At 34.7% G+C, this 21,608-nt stretch overlaps 2 protein-coding genes, 2 long non-coding RNA genes and 1 other non-coding gene across 15 annotated transcripts; 2 read left to right on the top strand and 3 right to left on the bottom strand.

Moving 5' to 3' along the window:
* Positions 1 to 422: 422 nt before the first annotated feature.
* On the bottom strand, positions 423 to 1,010 carry LOC112294061 (small ribosomal subunit protein eS12). The gene has a single exon (XM_024544184.3). It carries the CDS (start codon positions 923 to 925, stop codon positions 485 to 487), a length of 441 nt encoding a protein of 146 aa, XP_024399952.1. The 5' UTR covers positions 926 to 1,010; the 3' UTR covers positions 423 to 484.
* Positions 1,011 to 1,501: 491 nt separating this feature from the next.
* Positions 1,502 to 4,572, bottom strand: LOC112294724 (uncharacterized). The gene is made up of 4 exons (XR_012219468.2): positions 3,527 to 4,572; positions 3,225 to 3,396; positions 2,747 to 3,020; positions 1,502 to 2,579 (listed from the first exon to the last, which is right to left on the bottom strand). It is a non-coding gene; the product is annotated as an uncharacterized LOC112294724 (transcript).
* Positions 4,573 to 5,672: 1,100 nt separating this feature from the next.
* Positions 5,673 to 7,320, top strand: LOC149987510 (uncharacterized). Of its 6 annotated transcripts, none has more exons than XR_016498110.1 (4): positions 5,695 to 5,827; positions 6,011 to 6,099; positions 6,366 to 6,506; positions 6,649 to 7,320. It is a non-coding gene; the product is annotated as an uncharacterized LOC149987510 (long non-coding RNA). The 6 variants fall into 6 exon arrangements; XR_016498108.1 differs by having other exon boundaries at positions 6,011 to 6,191; XR_016498107.1 differs by lacking the exon at positions 6,366 to 6,506 and having other exon boundaries at positions 5,673 to 5,781.
* Positions 7,321 to 7,584: 264 nt separating this feature from the next.
* LOC112294136 (uncharacterized) lies at positions 7,585 to 15,761 on the top strand. Of its 6 annotated transcripts, none has more exons than XM_073539956.2 (20): positions 7,587 to 7,684; positions 7,911 to 7,966; positions 8,074 to 8,178; positions 8,357 to 8,429; positions 8,962 to 9,070; positions 9,243 to 9,319; positions 9,968 to 10,030; positions 10,327 to 10,384; positions 10,532 to 10,598; positions 10,914 to 10,998; positions 11,286 to 11,375; positions 11,868 to 11,948; positions 12,096 to 12,227; positions 12,492 to 12,542; positions 12,790 to 12,936; positions 13,086 to 13,235; positions 13,590 to 13,715; positions 13,974 to 14,036; positions 14,558 to 14,764; positions 15,296 to 15,761. In XM_073539956.2, the coding sequence occupies exons 1-20, from the start codon at positions 7,619 to 7,621 to the stop codon at positions 15,569 to 15,571; spliced, it is 2,082 nt and encodes a 693-aa protein (XP_073396057.1). In that variant the 5' UTR covers positions 7,587 to 7,618; the 3' UTR covers positions 15,572 to 15,761. The 6 variants fall into 6 exon arrangements, with proteins under 6 accessions (XP_073396059.1, XP_073396057.1, XP_073396056.1 ...); XM_073539955.2 differs by having other exon boundaries at positions 7,589 to 7,684; positions 13,083 to 13,235; XM_073539958.2 differs by lacking the exon at positions 13,086 to 13,235 and having other exon boundaries at positions 7,585 to 7,684.
* On the bottom strand, positions 7,979 to 9,266 carry LOC141046394 (uncharacterized). Its single transcript, XR_012219312.1, has 2 exons — positions 8,959 to 9,266; positions 7,979 to 8,488 (listed from the first exon to the last, which is right to left on the bottom strand). It is a non-coding gene; the product is annotated as an uncharacterized LOC141046394 (long non-coding RNA).
* Positions 15,762 to 21,608: the final 5,847 nt, after the last annotated feature.

Below are 21,608 nucleotides of genomic sequence, written 5' to 3'. Positions count from 1 at the left end.
AATGATGCACAAAGTTTTACAAAGATTGCTACTGACTGGCAAGCAAGCAGCTCCAGCTACAAACGACGTTGATACAGCCGATCAGACGTACCACGTTCCTAAGTGGTCAAGCTTAATCCAACAGTTCTTCATAAAAATGAGGGCCAGTGACCGCAGAAAGCTAAAGGTAATCGACATCATCTATGATGCCAGTCTCAAAATAGAATTACCGAAACCTCCGAGCCAAAACTTCAGCACGGGCCGCAGACCGAAACGCGCGAGGCAGTCGAAATGAATGTTCAGCACATCCGAGGCATAAACAAAACCACGTGAAAAAATGAACAAACGAACATTACCTCCGGGATCCACATTACATATATCACGAATCACGTAAAACCCCAAGCTCAAGCAAGAGCCGCTCTCAAGAAAGGAGCGGTGACTGATAGATTTGAAAAAATAGTTGATTGATGGCAGTCGCAACCAAGATACAACCAGAAAGGCATTTTCACCGATTCTTAATATATTCCCTCACAACGTTAAGCCCCTCAGTCTCCTCACCGTAGTCCTTCACAACCACACACGAGCATCCTACTACCTTTCTGGCCTTCCCCTCGGAGTCAATTTTGCAGAGACCAGCCCACTCTCCGAGCTTCTTAGCAGAGGGAACGGAAATCAGGTTGACGTTGTGCTCTTGACACAGAGCCTGCACGAGCTTGGTGTAGTCAGGCTGATTGCAATCCTCTGCTAGCACACACAACTGAGCGGCGTGCTTCTCGATCGCCTTAGCGCTCTCGTGAAGCCCCTTCGCAAGCCCATCGTGCGCCAAGGCCTTCTTCAACACCATCTGTAGACCAGTGAGGATGTCCATGGGCTCTCCAGGCGCAGTCTGCTCCGCAACTGGGGCCTCGGTGGGGGCATCGGACATCACGTTATCTGCGTCGGCCATCGTCAGAACCTGCAATTACAGCAATGGTCACAAGTACGGGCACAAAGAATTACCGTAACAACCTCTCTTCTCCTCAAGGTTGGCGATTGAAAATGATAGTACTGTCGCAGAAGGAGCAATTTATCAAAGGACCAGGGACGCCAGTGCAACAGCAAGACTAGGGTTAGGGTTTGAGACTTGAACAAACTGTCGGAGAGAGATACCCAATCCTAAAATATCAAATGTATTTTTAAAAGGGGCCTACCGTAAATTGTACCTGACCAATTCATGAAAGCTGAGTGATCGTTGTTTGCATTCTGAGGAGGTCCCTTCCTGGTAACGTGGAATTCTTGCTTTATTTATATATTTTTTAAATACAAAATTTGAGGTTGGAGTACGTAATCAAATACATGTACGTGTACGTGTCTGTAAAAGATACCATAATATCACATTTTGTGTCACAATTAAATGATTCAATTTTTCTTTGTGAATGTAAAAACATACAATAAGTAAATAAGTAATTTATTTAGAAAATACATCATATTTTTCCTTTTAAAATTGATGGAAGTAATGTTTTATAGTTTAAACATATATTTAAATTGTATCATGATTTGTAATTATATTTCAAACGAATGCTTTGTAAGCAATGAAGATAATTATGATAGAGTTTGCTTATTTGATTTTACGTGGTGATCTTTAAAACAGGGTTCACTAATTCTATTCAAGCTATATTAAAGAATTCTACACAACGTTTGTTTTACTTGATCGACGAATACTTCACAGCATAATATCTCCCGCTGATATTTTGTCCAGCTATACTATCCTATAAAACTATAAAGAAGCAGCAAACTATTCCATGTATTGTCGTATTAAGGTATCAATTAGTTAGAATATAGTTAGAATTCAAGTTATCAATTGTTAGCTGTTCTTTCCCTCATTTATTTAGTTAGTAGCGTAATTATCATGAAATACATCATATTATTATACTGTCACTTGATGTAAACAGACTGAACTTGGGAAGTGCCGAGATGAGGTAGCTCCTTCAGTCTATCTGGATTAATTTTGTTTTCTCAAAAGTGATACAAATTGTTTTGCCTTGGTGCGGGGTTCAGCGTCGCAAACTGCAAGCAAATCATGTCACCAGTAACAATACCATCAACCAGAAACATGTCATTGGTCATGGTTAAAATGCATAAAATTTAGAATCGAATTATTCAGACCACTGGATGGATTTCCCGCTTCACCGCATGGTTAGATTCCTGCAATCCCATACTACGCCATCAGATATTTAAGAATATTCTAATAAATGTTGCTTCATTAGAGAAGCTGATTGACAACTAGAAAAACTTAAATACCATGCACTCTACTTTGAACCATTTGAGCAGAGAGGAAGCAAGGGATTTCTCTCAGTTACTAGTTACTTTTGTCAGGCGTGCACTTGAAGCCACCCTTTGGTGTTATATGTTTTCCAGAAAAAAAGCCGTTGCTGCCGCCAAGTTCATTCGCTGAGAGGGATGAACCCCGTCCCAGTTGGCAAACGCTGAAGGGAACAAGCATAGTCTCCTCAAGTTATTTGTGATGCGGTTGTATGGTCCGATGTGTCCGCAGGTTGTCTGATTGTTGAAATTGTAAGAGCCGGCGCAACCGCAGCATGCTCTCAAAGGGTTTGGAATACCTGAGCAGAATTTTTGAGAGGCATTACGAGCTAAAGTTACGTCGTTTCTAGGCATAAAGTGTGAGCTCAAAACCAACGAACAGGATGGTTGAATTTCAAGAATAACATCACGAATTGGCCCATATAATGAGAGAAGTTTGAACGAGTGATAGTGAAAGAAAAAATACCATAGTCCGATGGCATTCTCAACACCTTTCTGTACGCCCGATAATAATCTGCCAAATAGAACGTCACATGCTGGTGTCTGTGTCGGAGGTCATTCACGCTGTTTGCGAGCAAAGTATTATGATACTTGCTTATTCTGTTGATATTCTTCAAGCAACCATGACCATCATAATTGCTTGCTGAATCCTGATAGTAAATTGTTAGCAGAGCAGGCGTGCAACCCAAAGGTACGACGTTTACGATTAAGATGCTCTTCGCACCGAGTTTACTGAGGCGCTGCACGGTCCACGAGGGCAGAGGTTTTATTGCTTAAAAACCTGTAACGCTGCGTTCCTTTCAGCTGAGAGCTCCATGACAAGAAATTGAACGAACAATAGCGAGCAATACGGTTTACTGTCCTAATCATCTAAGAGTCGCTGTAAGAATGAAAACAATCATGACTATTTGACTGTTGATGTTCAATAATCAGTATTGTCAAACCTTCACAGCTGCGATGATTGCATCCACCACAGACGGCTAATGTCAAGCGCTTCCGATAGAGTCGTGGCTTGATTGTATAAACCAGAAAAATAGTCTTGAAAACCAGCATTCACCACGAACAGGGATGAATTGAGAGACTTCACTGTCCGCAACGACTGGTTTAAATTCGTAACTGCACCATTAATATATACCTCAGACCAGTTTTGGCCAAACACGTCACGGAAAGGAGTGCAAAAGTTTGTCTGATCAACCAGCGTTAGATAGAATCCGACAAGATGAACTGCAAGGACCTTAAGACTTACTTGATCGTGTATCCTCAAAAAATTGCAATCGAACTTTGTAGCGCGAAAGCAATGAAGCTTGAATGTTCAACGAGAACAGGCTATTGAATCCAGAATCCTGGTACCATAAGGAACTATTGCGAGCAGTTGCCCCTGCCACGGCAAAATTTGCTCCAAATGTGAAATTCCCCACAATACTTTGGAATATGGAGGAGTGCGGCTTCGCTCTCACACCAAATGCTGCAGACACGAAATAGGAAATCAGATACCACGTAATAGACGGAAACAAACATGAACTCTGATGATTCAAATTATTTTTCTCTCATGACAGTAGACATCAAAAAAAACTCATAAAAAAAAAAACTCATAACAATACAGACCCCAAATGCCATACACCTACTTTAAACTACGTGTCGTTGAGTTGTTATAATATCTATCATTGAGCAAATACATCACCTATGTATCTCATGCTAGAAATTAGCACAATATATAAAAAATAATGTGAAATATTGTGAAAGTTTGAATTGTAAATAAAAATGAAATAGATAAATCGAAATATTTATTTAATTTGTTAAAAATTGTAATTTAAGTTTAGTAATTAAAGATAGAAGTTGTAGGATTTATTAGTAAGGAATTTAGAGAGACTTTTGTGTGAAAAGTATAATATTTAGATTGCTAGGCCATCCGATGTGGGAGGATAAGGTGAGTGATAGAGGACTTCATTTCCATTGGTTGAAAGTCATGCCCAATGGGTTTTGAGATATTATCTGGGACCATACTAGAATTTGGAACTACTTTAGGGCGACCTATTTGAGGCAAGGTGAACCATTTTGAGGGGAGGCAACCCATTTGAAGTTTGAAGGTTGGATTTAAAAAGCTTCTTTTTTGGACCAGAATTTGGATGGAAAAAATATGTGATTTGGAGTTTAGATGAGGGAGATATAGTTGTTTGAAGTTATGGTGTGAATTTGGTACCTACTATTACTCTTTCAAGCATATATAGAGTTGTAGGAAAGCATTCAAGAATCTAAAAGTGGGATTAGAAAGTTGACTTGAAGAGCTACATCTTATATAAAGATATATTTTAATCTAAAATAAATAAATAAAATAAAATAAAATGTTAGAAGTTAGTATTCAAAACTGGGATTTGTAAGTAAGTTTTTTTCAATAGAGGTTTTGGTTTGGGCCATATTTGGGGTTTTTGGACAAATTTTTGACTCAAAATTTCCACATAGATGACTATGTTAAGAAGTTGTACATAAAAAATTCATAGTATTTGAACATTGATTTTTTGAGATATGATAGAATTAGTGCACAGGTGCTTAAAAATTGACATGTTTAGTATCTATTAGTAATTAGGCAATATCCAAAGACTTAGAATGAATTTATAGTTGATTTTTCGTGTCAAAGTAGTCAACAATATAAGTTTACTTGTAGAAAAATTTGAATCCAACTAGACAGTTAGATTGGAAGTTATTTAGTGATACATATACAAAAGGGATCCACATAGGAGTAGAAGTGATTTTAGGATATCTAGTCACATCTTGGTTACTATTATGCATTCTAGACTTGTGTATTTGATGTCATTGTCTTCTTAAAGACAAACTATAAACAATATTTGTGTTGAATAAACTTGCAACTTGTTTGAGCAATTAGTGGTAGCCAAAGACCCAATGCTTTCTTGAGGAAAATTCTCTCTATTACAACACAGTAAGGAGCAATAATGCGGAGCTATGGGACCATTAAGCCAAGCCTCTAATTCCTTAAACTGATATGGATATGGAGATATTGCATTTCTGTTATCTATCAAATAGTCACCTAACGTATAGGTGGATGGAAACCAGCAATCGGGAAGCCCATTCGCCATAAAAGATTCATTGAAACTACAAATCAAAACCATGCATACAATTACTCCTCTTTTCATTACCATGATCCTTACTCTCCCGATCGCCTCAAGTGATAGCTGTGCCATTTGCAAGTGCTCACGTTTTTGTCACTGCTAGCTAGATATTTCGTAAAAGATAATGAAAACCACGACGCCGGCCCCGAATTTTTAGATCGCCATTAACAAAATTCAAAAACAATTGTCAGGAGACTGACACTGAAACTTCGAACAGACGTCAATGACGCGCACGGTTAAGCAATTCAAATGAGATCCTATCGCCGAGGGTTGGAAAGTATGCCTTTCTCTGTGCCCGTAACAATCTAGAAGGACATTGTGCATAGACTGGTGCAATGACAGTGAGGAGACACCTTCGACCGCGTTCAAGAAGGCTGTGCGTTTCGGATCATATATCCTCGTCCGTTTCGACTGATTGATCGGTGCTTACATATTCTTTTTGGTTGTTGGAATTCTACTGAGTGTTGTTTAGTGATGCATTGTTCGAACTAGTAGGTTAAGTATTTCTTAGTTGATGAATTTGATAGGGTGCATGTGGAGTCTGCGACTGGAACGGTGAGGAAGAGACATGAGAAAGGGTTGTTGATGAGGTAGGGTTTCTGTAGGAGAGGAGATGAATAATTTAACCTTCTGGCGGAAGAAGCAACGGAGGGGTAAAATCCCTGCAGCGGCGGGAGCTAAGGCTGTAACCAAGGTGGGAGGTGCGCTGACCCGGGCGACTCAAGTGTCGCCAGCACTGAAGAAATTTCTAGGAGTCAAGGAATCTACGCGTCCCAAGTCCATGAAGTGCGTCTGGGATTACATTTGAGGATCAGAAGCTCCTTGCATTTTTATTTTTTAACATTGGTAGTAATATCTTGTGCATGTATTTTGCGCAAAGTGGAAATCTGCGCTGTGGTATTGCTTAGTTTTCCCAGTTTCTTATTAATTGCATCTAAAAAAAAATTGTTCGCTTCATAGGTGCCGCGTATATCGCGCATGCATGTATCAGCCTGAGTGCAAAAGTCTTGATCAGAATGGGAGTTACAATCTTTGAACCGAGGTTTTATGGAAAATTGGAACAAAAAATTTAGATGAACAATGGATGTTCGGGTGGATCAGGCTTGTACTTTTCACCTTTCCTCTCGTTTCGAAGCCTTTTTGCCTCAGGCCTATATTAGGGTTTGAGCTGTATGTGGTTCTAGTGGTATGCTATGTCAATTTTATTTCCGACTAAAAATTATAATCACTTTCTTTTGTTCAGAATCCGCTAAATAAGCAAGAGGTCTTCTACGGTGAGAAACTGAAGCCGGTACTGGGGGACAAAGACAAGGTTGGGTTCCTGGAGATTGCAATGCTTCTGAGCAAGCACTTCCCATTGGCTTCGAAGCCACCTGAAGCCCTGAAAGAACCGAAAGTGCCAAAATCACGGAAAGCTTCAAAAGTGTCAGATGCTCCATCCACATGAATTGTGCTTCTAATTTAGGTCCACCTTCTTTTACATTACATTTCTTTGGGAACTTCGAAAAATTCACGACCACTCTAACCTGATGACTGTTCTTGAATCCAAGCATAGTTAAGGGGGGCTCATTATTAATATTCCTTTAGTGTTATGTACTTTCTCTAGTCTGAGACCTGTGTTTCGCAACAGGTCCGCTGGTGTATTGTTCTTGACAAGTTTGCTTTTAAAGCTCAAATGTTCATTATCTCTACGCAGTGTTAGATTTAGGTAGGATATTGGACGCAGCAGTCATAATGGTTAGGCCGATGCATAAAGCATGGCATCCCCATTGACGAGAGAATAGTAAGTCCCTTTTCGGTCGTCATAATGACTGAGTTTACATTGGCATGTTTTAGAATGTGCGCCAAACCTCATTGAGTTGATTCTTGTCAATGACAATTTGGATTCAAACTTCAGAACATTTTAATCTTCTAATTTATCATTCTCATAATGTGGAATGGAAGCGCTGCGCCAATACGATGGCTACGTTTCAGCATTTCTATTGCATGTGAAGTGCCTCATTGACACATAGAGAGATCTAGTTCAGATACATTAACCAGCATCAAATTTCTCTTCGGAATCTTTCTTTCACATGTGCGTATCTTCTTCTTTTTTTAAATAATTTTAATTTCTGTTGCATTTACACATGGAAATTCAGATCATGTTTTCAGATATTACAGCATGAATGTAACATTTAGTTACTTCACACCCAATTACGCTGAGAGACAGTTACATGATTCTTGTCCTCAGCATTCCTGCAGTATTCTCTACTGCCATGGTCTTGAGAAAGCCCTGGAGGGTAACGATTCTCTAAATTTTCTCGTTGATTATTTGCAGTTTGGTGCTCTGTTCGAGAATAGAGGACTGAGTGCTCTGGCGTAGGTTGATTGTTATGTTTTAAAAGGATTGTCTTCGAGATCTCCTAGTCTGCAGCCCTTCAACATCTTTCATTAAACGTTGTGTGCATACCGAGTACAACAATTACAATTGAAACCTTAAGTGCTGGAGGAATGACGTGGGGACAGGTTACGTCCACAATCTATGGACTCATTCGGGACTCCAAATACATCCAAGCAATCAAGTATACCCTCTATGGACTGGAATTTTTGAAGTTATTTTCATCTCAGAATTGTTCCAGCACCTCAATACAGCCCTTAGTTTTGAGCTTCATGTAACCTCTCCTTGCAGAGTACTTGATGAGCAAATTCGTATCTTCCCTGAGAGTCAAGCAGCAACATCTCTGCTAGGTTACTGTCATTACATGAACGGTGATTATCATGCAGCAACTTCAATGTAACCCGGTTTTCGCCCTGATCCCCTGTGTCTTTCCATCTCCGTAATGCCATTTCATAATAAACGTCGGCAGTGTTCTTTTCGTTTATTCCATACCCTCAAAACCCTAATTTAGAATGGACCTCAGAAGAGTCGCAACAATTGTCAAAATGTAGCCGTAACCAAAGTATATACCCAGGTACGACCAACTTGTTCGTTTGCACCCAACTGAAGAGAAGTATCGTGTTTATCTTGCACAAGCTATGTACAAGGTATTTACTGCTGTACTTATCCGCTGATTAACTCCGGTAATGAGTTAGGGATTGTAAAACTGAAGGACAACAATTTTAGATTAAGGAAACATTAGAACGTTTAAAGAATGAGTGTCCAATGTTTTAATTGTACTTCGAAATCTTTGCTTTGATCTGAATTGTGGGCAAATACTTGTCTATAATTTTTCTGTGTGTGTGTTTGGTAATATTTCAACAAGTTATTATGTCTTATGCTGAACACTTAATATTTATGCAACCAAGTAGGAAATATTTTTACATGCAATGAGATTCAATAGAATTTGTTTTCCTAAAAGAGTTGCTGCTACTATTTACATTTTATTATGTTAAATTGAAGTTAAACATGATTGCTTAAAAGTTGCATACCTACTATAATTTTTTCTATGCATATTCTTAAATGCACACATATATAAGAACTTGAGTTGAAAGCATAATATTGACATATATAGTAATCTAAAAGTCAAAAGTTGATTGTGAAATTCTTATTAATGATCCAAGATGAATGAGGTACCAGGCAGACATGTTGAACGAAGCAGCCAAGGTTTGTGTGAAGGTGGAAGGTCACAGAGACCAGACTATCAACCTGCAAGCATGCATCCTGTTTTGCCAAGGGGATATCACTGGTAGGGAATCCCTGTCTCCTCCTCTCCTTTGAATCACACAACCTAAAGCCAATTTCAAGGTATATCTGTCTGTATACTTCAACATCAATGCTTGGGGAGCATATCTGCAACATTGTATGTTTGTATGGATGGATGAATGGATGGATGGATGGATGTGTGGTCAAACAAGCAGGTTGCACTGTGCTGCTGGAACAGATTGCTCATGGCAGTGTAGATGCACTGATTAATCTGGGGTGCTGCTTTTACAAGGTATGAAAGCTAGAAAGGAAGGGTAATGGGAACACATGCTGTTGTTGCTGCCTTCATCCTCTGCATCCCAAGATGGATGGATGAATAGATGGATGCCAATTCCACTAGCATGCACTCCTATTTTCCCCTCCAAAATTATACATTGGAGGAGAACTGAACTGTCTAGCACCATCTCTGCCTGACAATCCCCCATCAACTAGAAATTGAATGTTATCCTTGAGTTTATTTGACAATAACATGCACACTCAGTGCTTGTGTATAAATGTGTAAATGTATTTGGTTTTCAAAAGCTCCATATGTTTTTGAAGTCAAAAGAACAATCTTGTATGATTCTACTATTGAAGGTCAACCCTCCATAAAACATTGAATACTACATCTACAAACTCCATCCCTTCTCTTCCCACAAAACTTGTAAACATCCATCCTGTTGAAATTCTACCAAAGTCTCCACACAGCATCTGTAAGTCAAGGAATTGGAAGTTTAGTTTTGGAGATGAAAAGCTCCATGGGAGCCCACTATGTAGGCAAAGCACAGGGAACCACAACTCTATGTGTTCTGTTCTGTTCTCTTCTCACACAGGGAGTTCACCAAGCTTTGTTGGTGCAAGCCCTTAGTTCAAACAGTGTATGGCTTTTTCATCTTTGTAGGAGGGTAATTTTGAAGCTGCTCTTGCTAAGTTTACTGCTGCATCTAAACTTGTTGGATTCCAGGTATCCAACTTACCATTACCTTCCATATGTGTTTAGGCATCCTTGCCTTGTGACCCCAGGATTCAAAATCTGGAGTTTATATCATAGAGTATATATTTGTGTGTGTGTGTGTGTGTGTGTGAGAGAGAGAGAGAGAGAGAGAGAGTATACATACACAATTAATAACTCAAGCAATAGTCTAATATTAGAGTTTTATCCACTACATCTTCAGATGGAAAAGTAAATCCAATTTGATTCAAATTCTTTATGGAAGAATTTATTGCAATTAGTTTAACACATTGATATTGGTTTTGCAGCCAAATTTGGCCTACATGAGAACTTTGTGCATGTTCAAACTTAAGCAATTTTCTGAAGGTAAAAGAGTGCAACATTCTACTTTTGTGTTAATATAATGAAGAGTAAACTAAATTACGTTAATTTGTGATATATCTCCATTGAATTTGAACTAAATTTCAAAACAATTCCCTTTGATTGATTATTTATGTATTGGGATTATTACAGCATTGCATGCACTTACTGAAATTTTTAATCATGGATTGAAAGAATATCCAGAGCTTGGCATAGTCAGGTACTTACAAATCTCATAATAGAAAATCCAGAATAAATTTGTATCCCTTTAATTTTACAAACTGTTATTTTATATTGATTTACATTGTATCAAAGAGTAGCTAAAACTGTAAATTTAGAATTCTCCACAAATTAAAAAATAAAAAATTGTAATGATGAATAGGTGGGATACCAAAAGTTAGCATTAAATTTGAAGTTACTGATTGTGTTGAATTTTAATAAGTCATGAAATCAGAGGAATTTTTTGGATGTATTTCTAGTGACAATAATAAAGAATGAAAGTGCTCAAACTGCTGAAGTGGTTAAAACCTGGCAGTTCTGTGGAAGGTGTTGAGCCCAGAAGTGTTGGTAATAGTCATACTTTAAGAGAATCTGCTCTAATAGAAGCATTCAATCTCAAGGTGAACAAACATTGAGATTTTAGTGCTTTTACCCTTGAAAATTGGCAGTTGCTATCCCCTATCTCCAATGCAAATCATGACCAAAGTGGTAAACCTACACACATACATACAAACAGATATGCAAAAGCATGAAAACACTAGACTTTGCTTTACTTGGTTTCTTTATTAACTTTAGAGATGGTTACAAATATTTCAGCTTTTTTTTCTTTTTCTTTTTTTCTTTTTCTTTTTTTAATAATAACTTAAAAATGAAAAGAATAGGTGCCTTATATTGTGAGGGTGTGCAGGCAGCTATTCTATACATGAATGGAGATATCAATGCTGCAAAGGAGGCCTTGGATGACATGCCTCCACGAGATGAAGAGGAGCTTGATCCTGTGGGTACACTCTGCCCTCCCAATGGCTTACAAGGTCAATTATTTTGAGTTTCTACTGCCACTTTTTATTGTTTGTTTATCCATACTTCACTTGATAGACAAGGCTGCCTAATGTTTTCCATCATGTTTTTGAAACAAGAATATATATATATATATATATATATTTTTTCCCTTTGCTCATTCGGTAAAATAGTTTGATTCCCAAGTATTTATGGGTCTATATTTTATTGTAACTTAGGATGATGATTTTCCTTTTTCTTCTAGCATTAAAAGTTCTATAATTAGAATATGAAGTCTTTGAATTCATTTCTCATTTTACCACTTGAATTTTCTCCAAAATCATAAGATTAAAATAATTACATAAAATTATTACTGAAAATGAAAAGAAAAGTGAACCATTGCTGCCCCATAACATTATTTCATACAAGCATTGTGTGAAAGTGAATGAGAATTTGAAGTAAGGTCCATGACTGGGAGATTTTTGTGGTGAAGGTGACACTCCACAACCAAGCTCTTGCCAATATGGATGCAAACCCCACCATTGGATTCAGAAAACTCAATTTCCTTTTGCAGGTCCTCAGGCATTTCAGTGCTCTAGGATAGATTTTATTTGTTTATTTATATTTTTTCAAACACTAATATGAATAAAATTAAAAATTCAGTAGTTGCAAAGCATGCTGCTGTAGAATGAGCAATGGAGAGTGTGACATGGTGGCACAGAACCAGTGTTTCCCTCCAGAAGCATTTGGGAACCTGCTGTTGCTGTGTTGCAAACCATTTCATGGTTTGTATGACCTGGCAGCTGATGTGATGGCAGAAAATGCACACCTCACCTTCCAACACCTCACTCAAGTGTGTGTCCTCCTTCTCCATTGCACATCCTCCCCCTTGGAATGAATGAATACCTCTACTTTTTAGGATGTCAAACCAAATTTAACCTTTGCATCAACAGAGATGAAAACAAGTAATGCTGATGACAACACACACATACACACACACACAAATGGTGTTTGTGAACATTTCAGATAAATGTTTCAATTTTGTCATGAAGAAACCTTTGATTATTGGTTTATTTATCTGTTTCTTTCTTGCTTTCTGCTGGCTGTGTTGTGAAAGGAGTTATATGATTTTTTGGATGCAACAATATTGGTGCAAACAGATGCAGAGGTTTTGATCATTCACCAGGATTTCTCCTTCCTAAAGATCTTATCTCAATGACAATGAACTAAAACATGGAATTCAATTAAGTTGCTTAAATAACTCACAAAGATTTTTAATTGAACTGGTTGATTGATTGTTAATAACACTAGGGAAAATAATCTCAGTCTTTCTTTTCTTCTCTGTGCATTTGAATATGGATATGAAACAATTGCACTACTTTTGCTGCTCACAAGCTGCCACATCATTTCACCAGGAAGCCTTTACCAAATTCAACAAGCTTGCCTACCAGCATGGGGAAGCTCTCTGCCAGCTCAGAAAACTCATCCAAGATTCACAAACTTCCAAAGCCAAGGACTCACACATGCAAGCTGTCTCCCAAGACTATGAAGAAGCCCTGAGTGTGAGCATCATCACTTCAAATTCAAAATATGTGATTCTCTGAATTTCCCCAGTAACTTACACTAAGAGAGGAAGAAACAGAGACAAAAATAGAGAGAGCACAAGAATAATTATAGTGGGTGTGGGATGAGTGCTGGAGTTGAGCAGCAGAAGTACATGCCAGTGCTAATGGCCATGGCAAAGATATGGTGGGACAAGGAGGACTATGTGTATGTGGAACACATCCTCTTACAATCTTCTGACCTTTGCTCCAATTATCACTTGTGGAAGCTCAACCTTGCCCACACTCTCTTCATGCAGGTGAAAGGACTTGCAAAAGTAGACTTCATTATTATTATTATTATTATTATTATGTGTATATATATATATATATATATGAATTTGTGCAAATCAATTTCTTTCCCCACTGGAATAGTGCTTTTACTAAACTCAAATGTGAATTATTGATGTAATTTATATCCCTTCTTGTGAATCTTACACAAAATTATGTAAAGCTTCTCTACCACTTCAAAATATCTTTGCTGTTTGAAAGACTTTTTCTTCAGATACTACTAAGTGGTAATTGTGAATTTTTAGTTTAGTTCAGTTATATATATATATATAGTTTTTTTTTTCTTGGAGATGATGCCTTAATTTTTTTTGGAAATGTTGCAGGAAAACAAATACAAAGAAGCAATGAGTTACTATGAACCCATAGTAAAAGAAGCTGGAGTGCAAATCCTTACAGTCACTGCTATTGTCCTTGCAAATCTTTGTGTTTGTTATATTATGACCAACCAGGTATGTGTGTATAATACAACCATGTTTATTAACATTTTGACTGATAAAATTATTCTGAGGAAAATTAAAGTCCAAGTATAACATAAAATTAAAAAATTAATATGGTTGCACACTGCTGTATAGATAAACTTTTGAATGTTTCAACAAACATATTAATTTTAATCTGTGTGTACTAAAGTAAAACAAATTGTATTTAGTTTGGCTTTTGAGGCTTCATAATTTGAATTGTGTTAAAAAAAAAACCTGTGGCATTGAAAGAATGAAGATGCAGAAGATCTGATGCAAAAAATTGAGAAAGAAGAAGAACGGGCTCATTACATTGTATGTTCTGCCTCTTGACTCTAACTGTGCAAATTGGAGTGGAATCAAAACAATATGATGTCCAAGGGCCTTCACCTGCACAATTCCCACACACAAGCCCTCTCTATGTTTCTATTATCTAACATTACATGATGTTCATATGATTGTCTTCCAAATTTTATGAAACTTGGTGCTCATCTAGAGCCAACTTAAATATTTAGATTGCCATTTAATCTTTTTAGGTCAACATCTAAGAAGAGCTGTTTGATCCCATGATATTTTAGTATAAGTCATATCAACAGGAATTCTAGATTGTCTACAACCATTAATTTTTTAGAGCACATCTCACATTTCCACAGTCACAACCCACCTAGTAACTAATTTGTTCAAGGTCTTCTTCTCTCTTCAAATACTATTTCAATCAATCTACAACATAGAGGATCTTCTTTCATTCTTCTTCTTCAGCATCTTCTATGTGTTGATAATTCATTGATACTTGGGTTCAAATGTGGATGGTGGTTTTGATGACCAAATGCCTACAGGATTCATCAAAACAGAACTTGCATTTGTGCATAGTGAACTTGGTGATAGGGACATTGTATTGTGTGAAGCAAAACTTTGAGTATGGGATAGGGCGCATCATTAAGAGTTTGAAGCCTTGTGCTGAGAAGCTGGATGCTGATACATGGTTCTATGCCAAGCGTTGCTTCCTTGCCCTCACAGACAACCTTGCCAAGCACATGATTGTTGTACAATTCTTTTCTACCTCATTTTACCTTTGTATTTTGCCAAAGTGTAATGTTTAATGTTGAGTTTATATATATATGTATATATATATATATATATATATATTAAAATTATAAATTTACAAGCAAATGGTCACAAAATGTACAACCTTAACAAGGAGAAATTGATTGTGTGTTAACTTGATATTTAGAAGAATTTGAAAGTGTCTTATATCTTATTACAAAGCTGTTGAATTAATAGACATTGTGTCATGATTTTCTGGGTAGAGTAATATATTTTTCAATACACAAGGTAGTAAAATGTAAATTAGACTGAAGGTTTGCCACTTATCAAGATTTTCACTTCTGCAATTAATTTTACAATTGATTGATTTAAGAATAGGATCTATTATTTCTTTATAAGAAATGGAATTTTTGAATTATTTCATAATATTAAAAAGGAAGGTAGGGAATAAGGGGAGGAAGGAGAGAGGATTTGTGATGTGTACATGGAGTGGGAGATGACTTCAGATAGTTTAATTGTTATTGTGGCAGTTGAAAGACACAACACAAGTAGACATGATGGACTTTTTGGAGCAGGCAGCAATGGTGGGGAAGGGGATCTCCACACAGGCTTCCAACATGATGTATCACAGCTGCACCAGTCCTCCTACTGCTACTACTACTACTACCACAACAACTACTACCACTCTTCCTGGTGGTGGTGGTGTTGTAGCAGTTGGTCACACTGTCACTGCCCTAGACTGCTCTCCTTGTGTTGCACAAGAGGCCTGTCTCTTGCAGTGCATGCTCCTCCAGCTCCAATCTTAACACAAGCCTCCTGGCAACTTCAAACCTGCTCTTCTATTCCAAATCAACAGAAGAAAATATAAAAAGAGTAAAACAAACTTCCATCAGTTACTCGTGAAACCTCACTTCAACACTTACTTCTTAACACTGCAGGATTTTGGTCATCATCCTCACATGCAATGAAGTTTTGACAAACTTGTCTCTCTTGCAACTATTGTGTATGCTGAATTAGACTTCCAATGGCTACAGTTTTTGTTTTTTTTTGTTTTGTTTTGTTTTGTTTTGTTTTTTTTTTTTAATTTCCTTTTTTCTTTTTTCTTTATCATTTTTCAGATAAATGATTTAAAATATTCAGGTGACTGTGGATTTAAGTGATGTGGTATATTTCTTTTGTATGAAAAAATGATAAATGAATATGATCCTAGTAATGCCTTGTTGTGGATTCCATGGGTTCTGCAACAATTTGGCCAGTTTACTTGTAATTGACCTGTTAAATATAAGAACAAAAATCGTCATTCATTGCTTGTTAATTTTTAATATACATCAAATATTTGATAAATCTTAGTATTACAGATGGTTTCAAAAGAATACTTGATGTTGATTAAAATTTTATTAGTTATGCACCACCTACCACTATTTGTGCAGCTGTGTTGTTTTCCACAATTATTGTTGATAACATGTTTTGAATATCATTTTTAAAATTTAGATTTTCACTACTTACTTAAAATTAGATGGTATCTAAAGTCATAAATTATTCAAAAATATTTATATCAAAGCACTTATAAATTTTTGCACATTTAAGAAAAAATGGATGAGATTGAAGACTCAAATAAAAAAATCATAAGCATACAGTATAGTGGTTTTATTTTAACTTATAGCATATAAAGCTTATAAAATTACCAATAAATTTTATAATAGCATATATGTGCAATAGATTTATTTTGATGAATAAATGAGAAGTCTCAAAAATTTAAAATGATAAAAATAACTTAATTCTTGATAGTACGTATTAAATTAAGATAATATATTTTTTTTAAGTTTTAAAACTTAAGTCAGATAATCAACTTTTAACTTTTATTTTTAAAATTTAATAAAATACATAAATTATATCTGAAATTCTTAGCATTGTGTACATAATTATACATAATATATTCTTTATATCTTTTTTTTACTAGTAAATACTTTAATATTGATGAATTGAAAAGTTATGTGTATATATATATATATATATATTATTTTTAACATATTTTATATTTTTAAATTTTTTTTATTAAGTTTGAACTAAGCAAGACATTTATACTTGTTTGTAGGTATATTGATTAAATATTATTATAAAATAACTCAATCTACATAAATCTTTAGTACAATTTCTAATTTGATAATAAAAATTTAGTTTCAATTTGTAGATGCCTCCATGTTAGTGCTTTAAAATTTGTTAAAATTTATAATCTGGTTCTAAAACTTTCTTCTAACAACTTCATCTTAAAATTACATCTTAAAAAATAAAAATAACAAAAAATTAAAGAATATATATATATATATATATATAAAGAATTATAATTATAAAAATATTCAATATATATTTTATAATGATCTATTATTTCTTAAGAATTATTTGCAAAGTCAATGTTATTTTGGAATTACTTTGGATATTGAGACTTATAAAGACCTTGTACTTTGGAGAATTATGTAATATTGTTTAATAATCTATAAATAATTTTTTTTGATTAGAAATTGTTTTAAATATGTATTGTAAGTTTGAGCTTGATCTATCATCTTTTTTGAAGGTTATTAGAATTCAAACATAGTGGGATCTTAGAAATTGGAGTTTAGAGGATTAGTGAGTATTTTAAAGATTTATAGCAATCTACTAATTGTAGTGAATTAAATATTGTACAGTGGTAATTGATTTAATTTGAAACAACTTTGCAAAATTTAAAACAATTGAACAATGCAATTTAGAGATATTGGTAGTAAGAGATTAGTATCAAGGTTAGAGAAAGAGACTAGCTAGCACCCAAGTAGATCTTACTTGGTGAATTCGATCTTCTTTCAATGAATTGTGTTTATTGTTAATTTAGTAATTAAGAAGTATACAAATTTTGAGTTAAAATTTACAATCAGATTATTGATTACTGAGGTTTCAATTTGCTATAGAACATGGTTAAGATTTATTTAAGATTTTTTTAGATTTTTTTAGGATTTATTTAGGATTTGTTAGAAATTTCATTATAATTTTATTATAGTTTTTTTAGGATTTTTTAAGGATTTGATTAGAGTTTGGTTAAGGATTTATGATTTGATTGGAATTTGTTTAGGATTTGACTTAAGATTTAGGATTTGATTGGAATTTGTTTAGGATTTGATTTAAGGTTTAGGATTTGATTAGAATTTCACTAGGATTTGATTAGGATTTAATTAGAATTTATTTAGGATTATATTATGATTTAGTAAAGATTCATTTAAAGTTTCTATTTTTAATATTTCTTTGATATTTCTTTGATATTTCTTTAAGATTTTGTTTTTATATATATATATTTTAAATATTAATTTATGATATCTTTATGTTTTGTTTATAATTTCTTTAAGACTTTTTATGGATTTGATTAAAATTTAATTAGCATTTTTAAGGTTTAAATGGAGTTTGTTTATGATTCTATTAGAGTTGTAAAAGCTTTGATGTTGCAATTTCCATTTTAGCTTCTACAACCAAGTACCTAAGACATTCTCAAGCAAAATTTGGAGAATAAAATATTAGGAGTAGATTGAGAGACTTAGAGTATTGCTACTAAATCTAAAGGCATAGCTTGAGCTTAGGCCATAAATGTAGACTACGTAAAGATTGGATAATCATTGCATTGAGTAATTGTGAACTAATCCAAAAAATATGATGATATTGAATACAATCAAAGTTAGGATAGCATGGCACTAGATTGGAGGCCATATATTTTTGAAGTGTGTGCAATAAACAAAGTTTATTAATGAATTGATGTACATTTTACTTGATCTAGATACTTTACAAAGCTTTGTTACATGCTTGCTTCTTAGCCCAATAACTCAAGTAACACTTTCTTATTTTAATGAATATTTAATATTTATTTAAATCATTGAATGAAATTAAATATCCAGTTTTATTTTTATTTTGAAAAAAAGCTTCTTTAAGAAAAGAAAAAAAAATGAAAAAAGAAGAATATGATTGTATTTATATATTTCTAGACTTTGCATTGACTCATGCTAAAATATTGAATTTAGACTCTACACTTTGACATAAGTGAGTGAGTTCATTATCATGTGTATGTAATGCACAAAATTTTATACAACATTGAAAATCTTTGAAACCCACATTATTGGCTATTAAAAACTGTTTCCCCTTGAACTGCAATGCTTGGTCATAAATGCATCGCAAGGGAAGTTTTTAGATAGTGCATGGGCAAAAGTCAAGAAATTGGGTGCTTGGTCTTTAAGATCACTGAGAATCATAGTCACCCACAAAATTTCTCTCTGAGCTTTGAGGTGGGGCTAGGGGTATAGTCCACACTAGTGCAACTGTTCTGCACTGAAAGTGAGTCCCAGTTTGACAGAATGAAGCTGGAAGATGCCAAAGCACCAAGTCGGTGGGTTTATCAGTATCAAGCAACAGAATGGGTATCAGAATAGTCCTGATAAAGCTGGCATGACACCACAGAGCTCCCATGTGTCCACCACATGGATGTTTCAGTGAGGAATATTGTCCTCAGGGAATAAACAATGTAGCGGGCATCTAGGCTATATTGCCACGATGCCATTGTGGTGCAAAGAATCAAGGACACCATTTGAACAGCAAGTCTGCATGTTGACTATTGAGCCTGGCACTTCTGTTGGTGAGCCCGCGGCTCCACCACAATATTCATCACCAAGCAATTCCTTTGATTTTGTGCTATGTTGAGGAGAGAAATAAGAGCATGAATTTTTCTCAGGTTTGTGGATAACTCATTTTGAAATGAGAAGTGTGTACATTTCAACCAATCCAAGGATTCAAAAATTCTGGCCTCTCACCTTGTCCCCTAAGTACATTGACTAGGATCAATAGTGGTCATCTGTTATTATGTAAGTTGGATCTGCCACCGAAATGCCACTCTTGACCTAATACAATTAACACAAAAAAGGAGAATCATGTGTTTCATTAAGGTAAGCCTTTTATTGTGTGACTGTCAAGTTGTTTTCCAGATCTTTTGGATAATTTAAATATTTTTCTACTTTGAATTAGTTGATGTTAGTTTTAGAAAATCCAAATCATAATAAGAATAAAAGAAGAAAAAAAGAAAAATTTAAAAATTATTAAAATAAATAAGTAAGTAAATAAGTAAGTAAATAAATAAAAGTGAAAGTAGAATATATTATCTTCTAGATAATATCATCTTAAGTAAATTGCTAATGGTCAAAGGATTGGCTTGTGGTATGTAGTAAAGCCAAGAAATAAGGTAGATGAATAGGCAAAAGATCTTAAAAATATAAAAAATATACTAAAGACATATCTTCATAGTGGATAAGATATCCATTGATGGTTTAGATAGAAGCTTGAATGAATGTATTTATCAAAGGATGGAAGTTTTCCATAAAGACAAAAACCACTATCTATAAATAATAAGTATTAGAAGTGAAATTTATCTTATTCCATACTCTCTTTGTATGGAACCTTGCTGATGCTATATGTTATGACTTTAAAGTTTTCTTGCTTCAATAAATTATTGTAATTCATTGAATTGACTTACTTAAATATTTAGTATCAAAAAAATACTCATGATACTTAAAATCACAAATTTTGTGAGTAAATAATAGAATTTTTGTGAGAAATAAAAAATAAATGGCTAATAGTGGATATATAGTCTAGAATAGAATTTATTAAGCAAACTTTTCATGTTGGAGATGTTTTTATATCTAATATTAGATGATGGCCTAAAAAAATAGTTTTCATTGCCAAAAGTAAAAAATAAATTCTATTTTATTAATAATTCTTAAAACATATATATATATATATATATATATATATATATATATATAATAAAAAAATAAAAATACAAAGATCAAAAGAAGTAAAAAGAAAGAAAAAAAAAAAAAAAAGAAGAAGAAGAAAAAAAAACTTACATGCTTAAAATTCTTGAAATGAGGATGAGATTCTAAATTTTTGAGAAGAGGTTATGAAGATTTGACAAAGTGTACTTTGGACCTTATTTTTATTAGGGACTGTTGTTCTCGTTGCATTCAAGCTTCAATAGACCAAAGCAATTGAACTAATAGAGGTGGGTTTGAACATGGAGAAAGATTGGTTATATGAATTGGGTCTGTTAGTGTCACAATTGACTGTATTTTGGCTATCTGAAATCAAGTATCAAACTATAAAACAGCGAAGCTTACTACTTTTGTCTTAATTCAATCCATAATCCATTCTACGATTATCAATTCAACAATACTTCTCTCAATCACCATTCTTCATAAGCAAATAATAAAAAAAACAAAGAGGTAGCACCAAGCTTACCCCGGCTTACGATTCTTAGTGTGGTTCTTGATCTCTCTTTCCTCAACCTATTTATCCTACTAAAAAGATGATTCATCGATGAGCGGATTTCAAAGGTTATGATCCTTTGAATTCTTAAGCATTTATTCTATTAGCAACCTACTGTTACCTGCTAAACTGCCTAACTATCAGTCTAATTTTCAAGGTTGTTAATAACCAACCACTAACTTACCACAAAGTTTATTTACCTATTCTACATAACCCTACTTGTAATTGTGCAGCGTCTTCACAAACATTATTTAGCCTCAACTTATAAAGACATAGCAGCATTGGCTTCTTCAGTCAATGGCATTGGCTTACTATCCTTTGAATTGGTGACCTTCTCCTCTTTACATCTTCGTCATTTGTCTCAAACGTGCCATCAGATCATCATTCAATAAACCTAATTCTTATATCTGAGACTCATGTCGGGAAATTTGGTTGTCAAGCTCTTCCAACATCTTCTGCCATTCTTTAGTCGATTTCAAAGGTATCTCCAAAGGTATTATTGCTGAAACTGGCGTA

Source organism: Physcomitrium patens, chromosome 17, assembly GCF_059467195.1.
Source record: "Physcomitrium patens ecotype Gransden chromosome 17, ASM5946719v1, whole genome shotgun sequence".
NCBI classification, from domain to species: domain Eukaryota; kingdom Viridiplantae; phylum Streptophyta; class Bryopsida; order Funariales; family Funariaceae; genus Physcomitrium; species Physcomitrium patens.
Note: the sequence above shows the minus strand (reverse complement) of the source record. Positions and strands in the feature narration are given on the sequence as shown.